The sequence below is a fragment of the Euprymna scolopes genome, chromosome 16, assembly GCF_053919585.1.
Source record: "Euprymna scolopes isolate OS-2025 chromosome 16, ASM5391958v1, whole genome shotgun sequence".
In the NCBI taxonomy this organism is placed as follows: Eukaryota; Metazoa; Mollusca; class Cephalopoda; order Sepiida; family Sepiolidae; genus Euprymna; species Euprymna scolopes.
In genome coordinates this window covers 87,243,138-87,255,495 of record NC_136497.1, presented here as the reverse complement: position 1 = coordinate 87,255,495, position 12,358 = coordinate 87,243,138, and the positions used below count along the sequence as shown (strand labels likewise).

Below are 12,358 nucleotides of genomic sequence, written 5' to 3'. Positions count from 1 at the left end.
CTGCTGCTTTTAAAGAAATGCACATCTTAAATACTGTGAACAATATAACTTAGGTAATGTTGAGTTTTGCAAAATCTCGATAAAACATACTCATGACGTCAGATTGAGTTCAGTCACTACCATTCATGCTTTATGATTTCATCTATTTAAAATAATAAATGTATAATATATATATATATATATATATATATATATATATATATATATCATAATCAATACTAGATGGCACGATCCATCGAGTTCTCGTTCTATAGGGATAGAAAAATGGTCGAGAAATTAATTTACAGAATTAAATTAAATTAACGACATAATGATCTAATTATATTTGTTCAAACTCTATCCAGTATAGTTCAATATTTTTAATTATAAAGAATGAAATGAGTCCTTATTCGATAAAGGGGTGGGTTAGACGCTGAAAAATGCCATTTGTTCGACATTTGACAACTACGAAAACGAGAAAATATGCATATTGAAAAAGTTTACAGTGACAATTTTCAAACGTAATGGATCAATGTTTCGAGCTATACAGAATAAAGTGATGTGTATATTTTATAGAGTAATATCACTATTAGTTGTTTAGATTTGCAATTTTTTCTATAGGACATAATCATATGCTATTCGTTCACACGATTACATAATATCTCTTGTATTCGCCATTTTCATCTAGCTTCTATTCGATAAAGCGAAACAATAACGGGAGAAACGCACTCAATCGCAAAATTGTTTGCGATGTTTCGTCAAAACGTATTACACTCGACTATATGTTGTATTTCTGTGCATAAACTCGCTTTAATTCATTTTGTTTCCTGATCAGAAATATCTACTTTATTTCATTAAAATGGGTGACAACCTGCTGACTGCTCTGGTTATTGACAATGGGTCCGGATGAAGCTCCACGTGCAGTGTTTCCAGCTATTGTTGGCAGACCAAGACACCAGGTAAGCCAACCCTTTTTTCTTTTTCTCTGATATATTTTGTTGATATATTAGTGTGAAATCAAATTTGTCTCTTTCTTAGAAATTCATAATAATATTTTTAAAAATCTATTATAAAGCATATTCACAAAAGCAATAAGCCCCACTTACTTTATGTAGCAAGACATTAGTAGTTTCATTATTCCACCATTAAAATAAATTAAAAAATTACAATTAGACGATCGTTCTTATTACTACATGAAAATTGTATTTCAAACAAAACGAGTAATAACCAAATTATTTTAAATATAAAGCATTTAATAGAAGTATATGCAATTATTTTTTAAATAGGTTATAAAAAACATTACAAGAAATTAAAAAGATTTTAATTTAGTCCGAATTTAAAAATATATGTAAATTCGAAAAACTTACTAACTTTTATGGGCAACCGCTCTCCAAATGGGCACATCCATCGTCCATATAAACTTACGCATGACGGTCCCAGGCGTGAATCTAATTCCAGAGCGACGCTCGCATGCTCGGTAAATCGCCTACACTTTTCGTTTGTAACCTTTCTTTGTAACCTTTCCATTTTTAATGTAATACATGTTTAAACTGTTCTCCGAGTCTGGCGAGATTTGATGCGAGGTACACACTCACGTCTAAAACAGTGTTCCCATAACACTGACGACAGTGGATTCGAGATACATATTTATTTCTAAAACAGTGTTCCCATAACACTGATGACATTGGATTCGAAATACATACTCATGTCCAAAACAGTGTTCCGATAGCACTGACGACATTGTATTCAAGAAACATAGCCACGTCTAAAATAATGTTCTGAAAACATTAACGATGTTGAAGTGAAATGTTTATCGCGCGTACGAAAGTGTAGCATAACACTTGCGAGGGAAGACTCGCGGAATTTAAAAAAAAATAAGATTAACAACTGTTGATCTTAAACCCCCCAGATAATTACGGAATGAAAAGGAGTTGAAAAAAAAGTTCTTCGCTATTAAAAAAGGTACTTTGCAAAAAGAAAAAATAGTTCGTCGCTCTTTTTCTCTACAATTATTCTTGAATCCGAACTTATCTTAATTAATTCACTATTAATCTCAACATAACATTATTTGCTATCAATTTACTATTATTCTCAACTCAACACATATGTTCTCTTAATTCACTATTAATCTCAAACTATTAATTTACTTTTGTTCCAAACTCCAAACCATTTATGAATAATTCAGTGGGTCTAATCATTTGAAATTGTATATAACCGTTACGCAGACAAGTGGCAAGCATTTTATATATATATATATATATATATATATATATATATATATATATATTGCTTTTTTATTGTTCTGAAAGGAAAAATCCAAACTTTTTTCTAACCAGAAAACGAACATGTTAAAGTTGCTAAATCTGTTCTATTTTGTTTCATTGTGAGAGTCTTATTATAAGTGATGCTGTTGAGAGATGTTGTTGTAGAGAGATTCAGAGAGATTGTCCGTTTATAAAGAATGCCGTTGTTTCTGTTATGAAGCGATTCGTATATATTAAAAATGTTCATTCTTAGGTTAATAGATGTGTTGCTATGTGAAGCTCTTAGAGTGAGGATATAGTGTTCAGACAGTCTTAGTGTAGATATGAGATGTAGATTCACATTGTGGACATGAGATGTGTATGTCAAGACATTTTATAACACAGACATATAATAACAATTCACTTTACCTTTTTGTAAGAATCACAAACACAAGACGACGTTTTATCAAAACACATAATGGGTTTATTTCTTCACGACCGGCTGTGGTTTTCTCCTCAAGAATTCAAAGCTTCACATTTTAGTTTCAAAGTGATCGTCTCGCTTCCTAGACGTTCGAATTCCCTGACCCTCTCTGAGTTTCTCACTGACTGTCTCTAACTAACTAACTCTCACTTCCTATATTGAGGCACCCATGCATGTCTGGCCACGTGAGCAAAATTCACGTGTTTCAACATGCGCGACTTTACACGTTTCCGACATATGATTTCCCAATAATCTATTTTTCTTTGATGTTTTTACAAAGGAATTCAACCGACATATCTAATTTATTTAACCCATATTTTATTATCCACATTCTTTCTAACAATTGAATAGTTTATTTATTATTTATTTCATCAGAATAACAGTTTACTGGACATTCTATTTAAACCTATTGTTCTTTAAAACTTATATCCAAGGTTTGATTTTTGCTTTCTCTCATTTTATTTTCATTTTAAGTAATCTCTCTACTTTTATACTTACATGAAAAGGGGACAGCCCTTATCATGTAGCAAATCCACCCGGACAAAATGGAAGAACTAAAATTAGCCTTAGCATATTCAAACAGCCGAACGTCAACAACGAACAGACGACCAGCAAAAGGAATTTTAAAAACAAGCAGTCGAAGCTCAAAAATAGTCGGCTGAGTTACACAACCAATTGGAAGAACACCAACAACGTAGAGAGGAATTATTTGCAGAACTTCAATTACGAACAGAAGAGTTACTTGCTGAAATCGCAAAGAATAACGCGTACTTTGAAAGCGATTCAGCTTTTTCTCAAAATACAATATGGTCCGCAATTACGAGGAAGATGCAAAATCATTTGTAGCTTATTTCAGGCTATATGAAGACTTTTCAATATCGACTGCGTAACTGATCTGACCAGAAGAAGACCACACTGCTGCTGCGAAAACTTGAAACAGCTGAAAATGACAAATTCGTGGATTGCATTTTGCCACGGAAAACTGAAGATTAATCGTTCAATGAGTCGGTAAATCTGTTAACAGAACTGTTCTCCCCTAAACCGTCTATTTTTCGGAAGCGATGGAGATGTTTGAATGTGACCAAAGACGATAATGACGACTTTACACGTATGCAGTATTAAACAAGCATTGTGATGAGTTCAAGTTTTCTGAATTAACAGCAGACAATGTTTAATGCCTTGTTTTGCACAAGGTGTAACCTCGCGAAAAGATGCGGAAATCAGGCACAGGATTCTTACGAAGTTAGAAAACGAACCGAACTTAACACTACAATAATTGACTGAGAATTGTCAAAAAGTTGAAATAATAAAAAAAGATGCGAGAAATATCGAAGTAGGCATCGCAAATATAAACAAAAATAATGAAGACAAAACCGTCGAGACAGTACACAAAGAATTAACCCCAAAAGTCGGGAAAATCAAAAGCACCGAGCCCTTGCTTCAGATGTGGTGGAAAACACTGGGTAAAGGATTGCCCATTTTTACAAAAACATGACTGATATGTAATAGAATCGGACATAAAAGCTCTCACTGCAGAAGAATCAGAACAAACGTCGGGTACGCCAAACAATAATTAGAGACGTCGTAGATGAAAACCTACGCAAATACGTAACGGTCTACATTCTCGGCAAGGATATCAATTAGATAGTGGGTCGGATCTTTCAATTATAAATTTCAAAACCTGGAAGAAATTATGAAACCCGACTATGCTAAGAACAAACAAAACGGCGACGGCTGTCAATGGTACAAAAATTAATTTTGAGGCTGAATAAATCACCAACGTCACCTTGCTGGGAAAAACGAAAAAGCTAAAAATGTATGTCTTGAATAAATAGTGAAAAAATGTTTGGGTTCGAAAGCATGGATGAATTTCATTTATGGGATCTTCCTATATCCACATTTTGCGAGAAAATAGAAACCCATCTAGCTAAAACTGAGAAACTTATAACCAGTTTAAAAAGATATATCCCAAATGTATTTTCTCCTGGCCTTGGGAGATGCACAAAAATGGCCGCTTATTTTAAGCAAAAACCGAGCACACAACCGGTGTTAAAAAAAAAACGTAATATCTCCTTCGCATCACTGAACAAGATAAATCAGGAACTGGATAGATTAGAAAAACTCAGTAATCTGGCTAAAATTGAACATAGTGAGTGGGCTGCTCAAGCAGTCTACGTAAAAAAGGTCCGAAGAAATCCCGTTTGAGATCACTTCGCGACCGGACTCAACCGGTTTTTAGAAGCATTTCACTATCCATTACCGAGTCCAGAGGAATTGTTCACGAAATTAAATGGCGCAAAGTGTTTCTCTAAGATCGGCCTGAGCGACGCTTACTTACAAATTCCTATAAATGACAAAAGCGCTAACCTCCTCCTGTATTATACTCATCGGGGTTTGTACAAATACGAAAGGTTCGCATTTGGGGTCAAGGTAGCACCCGCGATATTCCAGTCATTGATACCATGCTGAGCGACATGGAAAATGACATCGCATATCTAGACGACATCATTATAGCGAGCAAAACCAGGGAGGACCACGCAAACCATATTAGACAAGTATTCAGCCGAATAAAAAAATATGGGTTTAAGATCAAAGAGGACAAGTGTGAATTCTTTTTACACAAATCAAGTACCTAGGAAATGGTTAATTGTAAACATAGACCAATTTATACCATCCAAAAAATTCCAATTACCTAACAGCCAGCCAATGTTCTCCCCAGAATCTGCTGCTGCCATCGTGCACAGAAATCATTTTTCCATGGCTACCAACGTAATAGATGTACTGAGACTAAAGCTGATTTCAGGACTGCCAGCAACCACTGTAAAAGAGTAATAAAAGAGAGCTATATTCTCAGTCCGTTAAAGTAGATGAGCAGCGGCTTGGTTCCCACTAGTTTTGGCAAATAGCAAACAGGATCCTGAACAGAAGCGTGCGTTCTATCTACATATGCAACATACAAATATCTGTGCGTGAGGTCGCCAAGCTAATCAAGAACCATTCCTGTAAAGCAACTGGTCCTGACAGCATTCCAACCTTCAATTAGAACTTACACCCATACTTAGAAAACTGTTTAAGAGTTGTCTTAAAGAGAAGTGTTTCCCAACACCCTCGGAAACGTCATCAATATGACCTGTATTTAATAATTCAGGTGATAGGCCATCTCCCTCGCAGTACAGACCAACAATTATCCTATGTGTCATGAATAAGTTGCTGGAATCCATATTAAATAAAGAAGTAGTCAACCACCTCAGCAGAAATAACATTCTTAGTGGCATGCAATATGATTTCCGTTCTGCTATATCTACAGCAGATATGCTAACGGTTATATCTCATAGGATTAGTGAATCTCTCGACAAAGGCTTCTTTTCTAGGGCAATTGCTATTGACAATATCAAAGTCCTTCGATAACATATGGCATAAAGACCTATTTCACAAGATTTCCAGCTACGGTATAACTGGAAATGTTTTCTCAATTATTAAATCATTTTTCTCTGATAGGTTCATAAGAGTAGTGTTTGATGGGCTGAAATCAGACGCCCACAGTATTAATGCTGTAGTCCTTCAGGGGTCTATCCTGGGCCCAACTCTCTTCCTGATCTACGTCAATGATCTCCAAAAACACATACTTAAATCATTTGTTGACATCTATGCAACACATCAAAGGTCGTAAATGACAAAGTTCTCCCTGATTATCTCTCGTCTGATCTTGAGCGGGTACTACAGTTGGGGAAAATGTGGCTGGTTACTTTTAATGCATCTAAAACCAACTCCTATATTTACATAATCAACGCTCTCATCTCCATCTGGCATCAATTGAAATAGATGGCTCTCGTCTAGGGGAGGCTCCATGTTTTGCCAAGCTTCTGGGATCGATCTTTACTCCTGATCTGAAATGGAACATGTACGTCAAGTCTGTTGCCAAGCTCGCTGGGAAAATTGTAGGATCCTTCTACCGGTCCAGAAGACCTCTAACTGCTGATGCAATTCTCTATCTGTATAAAAGCTAAGTACGTCCAAGGATGGAGTACTGCTGCCACATCTGGAAAGGAGGTGCTAAAAACAGATTACTCTGCCTTGACAGAGTACAAAATAGATTTCGTGGCTTAGTGGGGGATACCCTTTTCTCTTCTCTGCAACCTTCCCTCCTACAGAATGGACGCTGCGAGTCTGTCTTTGTTTTATCGTTATTTCAATGGCAAGTGCTCGTCTGAGCTCCAATCTCTGGTCCCCCTCGCCAATCTTTCACGAAAACACTGTTCTACCTGAAACCACTATCAATGATTTTCCCACCCTTTATCTGTGCCTAACTTGGATTCCATGAACAACGCTTCTTTCTTAGAAGTGCACACCTCTGGAACTCTCTTCCGTGTTCCTGTTTCCCACCTGACTACAACTCGGATGTCTTCAAGTCCAACATAAAAAAAACTTCCTGATAAACCGCCCCTTTAAGTAAGACACTTTATCAAATCTCCATTACTAACGATTACTACGATATTATCCCATTGATTACTGTACATGCAATAACCCTTTTCCCAGATTTGTTCTAGGCCTAGATAAGTGCTGACTATCATATAAAACAAAACAAACAAATATTATTGATAAAGATGGCAGACGCCCAGATCCGAACAGGGCGGCCGATATTAGAGAAATGTCGGCATCGGAAAACAGCACAATTACAAAATTTTTAAGGATTGGCAAATTATTACCAAGGGTTTATCCCTAACATGCACAGATTGCTAAATCAATTATAAAAGAAAGATAAAACTTGGGTGTGGACAGCGGATTCGTTACTTCAACACTGTTCCTAGCTCATTTAACCCGAAGTTGGATATAATAGTCGTTAGCGACGCTAGTCAATATGGTGTTGGAGCCCGCACGTTACATAGAATGCCAGATGCCTCAAAACAGGCAATAGCTTTCGCGCCCCGGACTCTGCTTCCAGCAGAGAAAAATTATTCTCAGATCGAGCAAGAAGAACTAGGAATTATTTTTGCAGTTTCAAAATTCCACCGGTCCCTGTACGGAAGACATGTTTATCAATCAACCGACCATAAGCCTTTGATATCCATTTTTGGATCAACTAAGGGACTTCCGACATTCACGGCGAATGGGAAACTATTCTACTGAATTCAACTTTTACAATAGAATTTCTCTCCTAAAAACAACTGGCATATGTAGACGGTCTGTCAAGACTAATTCCTGCCAAAATGGAACCTATTGAAGATTCAGTGATCACGATACTACGTATTAATAGTGAATTGAAAACAGCGGTTAATATCATCCGCGAACTGCCGGTCATACTTTAGGAAATTAAGGCAGCATCCGTGAATGACAACTTCATCAAAACCACTAAGCAGAAGTTAACACTGCGTGATACCGGGTCAGATATCTTTTCGGTTTTCGACGGTGAAAGGGTTGTCATCCCCAAACCCTTCAAAGAAGGATTCACATGGACTTTCACATGGGGCATCCATGAATAAACCGAAAGAAAAGTCTGAGGAAAAGTTTTGTTTCCTGGTCAGCTATGGACCAAGTCATTACCAATATGGCGAATACGTGCAAAATATGTGGGTTGGCTGCCAAGGCACCACCTATAACACATAAGCTTTGGCTGGAAACCTAACAACCGTGGCCGAGGATCCACATTGACTATGCGGGACCAGTAGAGGAGTTTTACTACCTGATAGTAGTGGGCAGCTACTCGGAATAGCCAGAAGTCTTGAAATGCAAAAAACCAACAACGACTACGACGACAATTTTTTTAATTAATTGGAGTTGTTTTCTCGTTTTGGGGTTGTCGATTGTCTAGTCAGATTTCAGAGAATTCTCTGAGGGCGGACCAAGTTTAGAATATTACGACCCCCCCCCAGTACCAACCGAGGAGTAACAGCCATGCCAAACGCTTCGTCGACACGCTAAAAAGGGTGTTCACAAAGGCGTGCGACAGAAACGGCCCTCCAGACATTTCTGCAGGTCTATATGATAACAAAAAATCCGAACAAACCAGATGCCGGATCCCCACCGGAATTCATGTTTGGAAGGATCATAAAATCAGTATTTGATAAGCTGCTGCCCAAACATATAATACAATAGAGAACCTCTACAATGCCAACAAAACGCTTTAACCGAGGGGATAAATTATATTTTAAAAATTATAAGAATAGTGTTTCCTTTCGGGAACATGGCACGATCTTAGGAAGAGTCGGCCATATTACATGCATCATTCAGGGCCCAAACTTCGAACATAAGATGCACTTGAACCAAATAAGAAAACACATCCCCGAGGATCAAGAAGAACTACCGCAGGAAGGCAGAGAGTCAATTGATACAGTATACGACTGTTTTGACGTGGAACCTCCAAAAGACAGTTCAGAACCAAGACGCTCCGACAGGAAAAGGAAGCGCACAGACCTCTTGTTGGTCTGCCCCCAAAAGAAAAGATACTGATTTCACACCCGGAGAAATCAATTTCGGATGGGGATTGTGGCGAAACATCCTCCAAATGTACTAATTGATCGTCCATATAAACTTTACGCATGACGGTCTAAGTCGGGGATCTAATTCCAGAGCGAGGCTCGTATGCTCGGTAAATCACCTACATTTTTCGATTGTAACCTTTCCCTTGTAACCTTTCGGTTTTTCATGTAACTGTTCTCCGTTGCTTTTATTTTTTTTTGTAGCTACTTGCGAGCAATAACAGTAACCCATCAAAAAAGTATAGTCACTGTGTAGTTTACGTCTTCATTTTCGAGAATTTGTCAGTAAATATAATTGGTAATCCACGTACGTCCAAATAAATTAATTTTTGAGGAGACACCCCCCCAAATACCATATCAAAAATCTCATATGCAAACGTGTGTTTAATAAAACATATAATACAGAGTTGCCTAACTTTGATGTCTTCCAGAATGTGGTGTTCCAGAAACGTTAAAAATATATTTATTTAAAAAAGTGAAAACTACACATTAGACCATTCCTGGCACTTATTGATCGCCGTATCCTAAAAACATTTCACTTTCCAATTGAATGTTTGTCTATGTTTATGACACAAAAAAATCAGGACAAGTTGTCCGAATTTTTTTTCTTTCTTTTGGACAATAACATAAAGTTTTAATTAAAAACATATCTACTTTGCTAGAATTATATTTTATAATTTAAAATAAAAAAAACAGCATTCAAACAAATATAATTTTTTATGTAGATACCCCATTTTTGCGTGACCATATTTTCCAAATAATCCGGGTTATTTTTCTAAGAGAAAGGTTTTAGATTTTTACATCACGGATCATTTGCAAAAAACCTTAATCACTTTTTAAAGAAAATTATATTATTTATTTACCTTTTATCTTTAATTTGTGATATATAAACAGGCTTTACATTAATTATTTTTTTTACTATTATGTGGTAATTAATTTAATACATACATATATATATGATATAATTTTCAGTGTATTGCAAATAGACATCATATCATAAAATATCATAAAAATAGTATCAATATAGCAATTTATTAGTTGTTTAAATTGGAAAAAATTGAAAAATTTTAAAGTTTTTAAATTTAGTGTATTTATTACGTAGACAAAGTGAAAGTGACAAACGCGCAATTTGTACACATTTTGTTTTAAACTAGAAACAAAAAATAATTCTATATTTTTAAAAAATCTTTAATAGTTTATTTTGGAAGTATGTGCAATACAGAAAATTAAAACAAAAAACATTTTACAAAAGTAAAATTAGGAGTTTTGTACATTTTGTTAGCAATTTTATGTTGTGGATATCCAAAAATAATGAAACTGTTAGCAAGCCATTATTCATTAATTCAATATGAAGGTTGAGTAATGTAAATGTTGATATACTTTACTCATTTTAACTAGAGAACACGAGAGTATCTGATGACATTGTAGTAAGAATAGATCTAACTGTATGCATTTACTAGTTTATTCCCCCATTATAAAAAAATAGATGTTTAGGAAAAGCATTTTTATTTTTTCACAATTCAAAATTCTTAATGTAACCTATACGATGAAACTGAAAGTATCTATGGAGACATGCAAAAAATATATTGCTGTATGTTTACATATTGAATAGTGTATCAGAATAAAGTAGTCAAACTGTTTTCCTATGGTGATCGTATATAAAATTTGTTTCAGTTTGTTCTAATATCAGTAATGATAATATTTAATTAATGTGTAAATTACACTTGTTTTCTGAAAGTTAATTCCTAATGTTAAATAGTTAAACCGTGAAACTTCTGAAGTAAGTATTCGTGAAAATTATGAAGATATGCATTATAATGCTTATAAATATAGTATTACCATAATAAACATCTGTATGTTTGGTAAGCAGTGAAATGACAGTAACACGTCGTACTAAATAAATGCCCATGGTGTAATAGGAGTGTAAATCCCACGCAACTTTGCCTAATGAAAGGGCAACTACTACGTTCACCCAGCAAAGCAGTCTATTAATAATAATGCAAACACGGTTTATTATAAGAAGAATCAATATATTTGACAAAGAAATTACAGAACAGATTTTTATCAAGGATTGTTTTCTTCAATCACCACGTTTTGCCACACTATTCTTCTGACCATTTTTAGCTGGATAAAAAAAAACTATGGAAGGCATTAATTTATGAGCATACAGTTAAAGAGACTCGGTATTCCTATTCTGTCGCGGTTGTCCACGTGAAGAAGACAAGAGGAATAGTTGGCCGAAACATGGCGAAGCAAGAACAACAACAACTATAAACATGAGAATTGTAAAAGCTAATATTTTAAAATCAACACATTCTCAAGCTAAAAGAACTACGCCGTGAAAATATACAGGAAACAGGTATTAGAAAAACAAAAATTCAGTACACTTACTAGCGAGCCTCTGTTCATTATTCTATTGTAAAATACATTTAAATATGATATTTTAATTTATGCAAATTTAGTATCATTATGGAACATATACTTCATCGATTATTATATTGTACCCAATATATATTGTGATGATTTGAAAGGTTTAAAAAATTGCTTCGTTGCCATCAGCAAGGATCGAAACAAAAACTTACCTGATAGTCTCTATTTAACGCGTCAGCACTTGTCGGTACGGTGTAAGCTATTGCTAGATAGACGAATAAGGCTAAAAATTAAGCGACGTCAAGCTAAAAATGTGTATGTACGTATGCTCAGAAGTAATGGATTTACCCCAGCTAAAGGTAACTATTTCTTTTTATCTCCCCACCTTTAAAACTAATTTACAGGTTAACAACAAACAATACGTGCTGGCGAAGTCGAGCATATCATTAATATCATGTTTTAAATATGTAGATTAATCATTGAGAGAGGAGTTTGATAGAGACCTTAAACACACACATACATACATACACACACAGAGGTCGAAAATGTCATTAATGTCAGGTTCTAAATCCGTAGATTAATTATTGAGAGAGGAGTTTGATAGATACCTTAAACACACACATATAATCACTTAATGCCCAAAATATTAATTTTGAAAGTGAAGAAGTCATTATGCTCTAAACTATGCACATATTAAAATAATTATTGATGCTGCTTGTTTGTTTTTTGTAGTTTTTTTTTCAGGTATATCCACTCTTTTCGGGTTATTGAATGATTGCTCCATTACTTTTAGAAATAGCTTTTTT

The 12,358-nt window shown here is 35.2% G+C and overlaps 1 protein-coding gene across 1 annotated transcript in view; it reads left to right on the top strand.

Annotated features, from left to right (window-relative positions):
• Nucleotides 1-229: 229 nt before the first annotated feature.
• Nucleotides 230-12,358, top strand: part of LOC145296270 (uncharacterized) — a 67,769-nt gene continuing 55,640 nt past the window's right edge. The window contains exon 1 of the mRNA XM_080142472.1: nt 230-938. Coding sequence (XP_079998598.1) covers nt 886-938 — 53 coding nt within the window. The 5' untranslated portion in view covers nt 230-885. The remainder of the gene's footprint in view (nt 939-12,358) is intronic.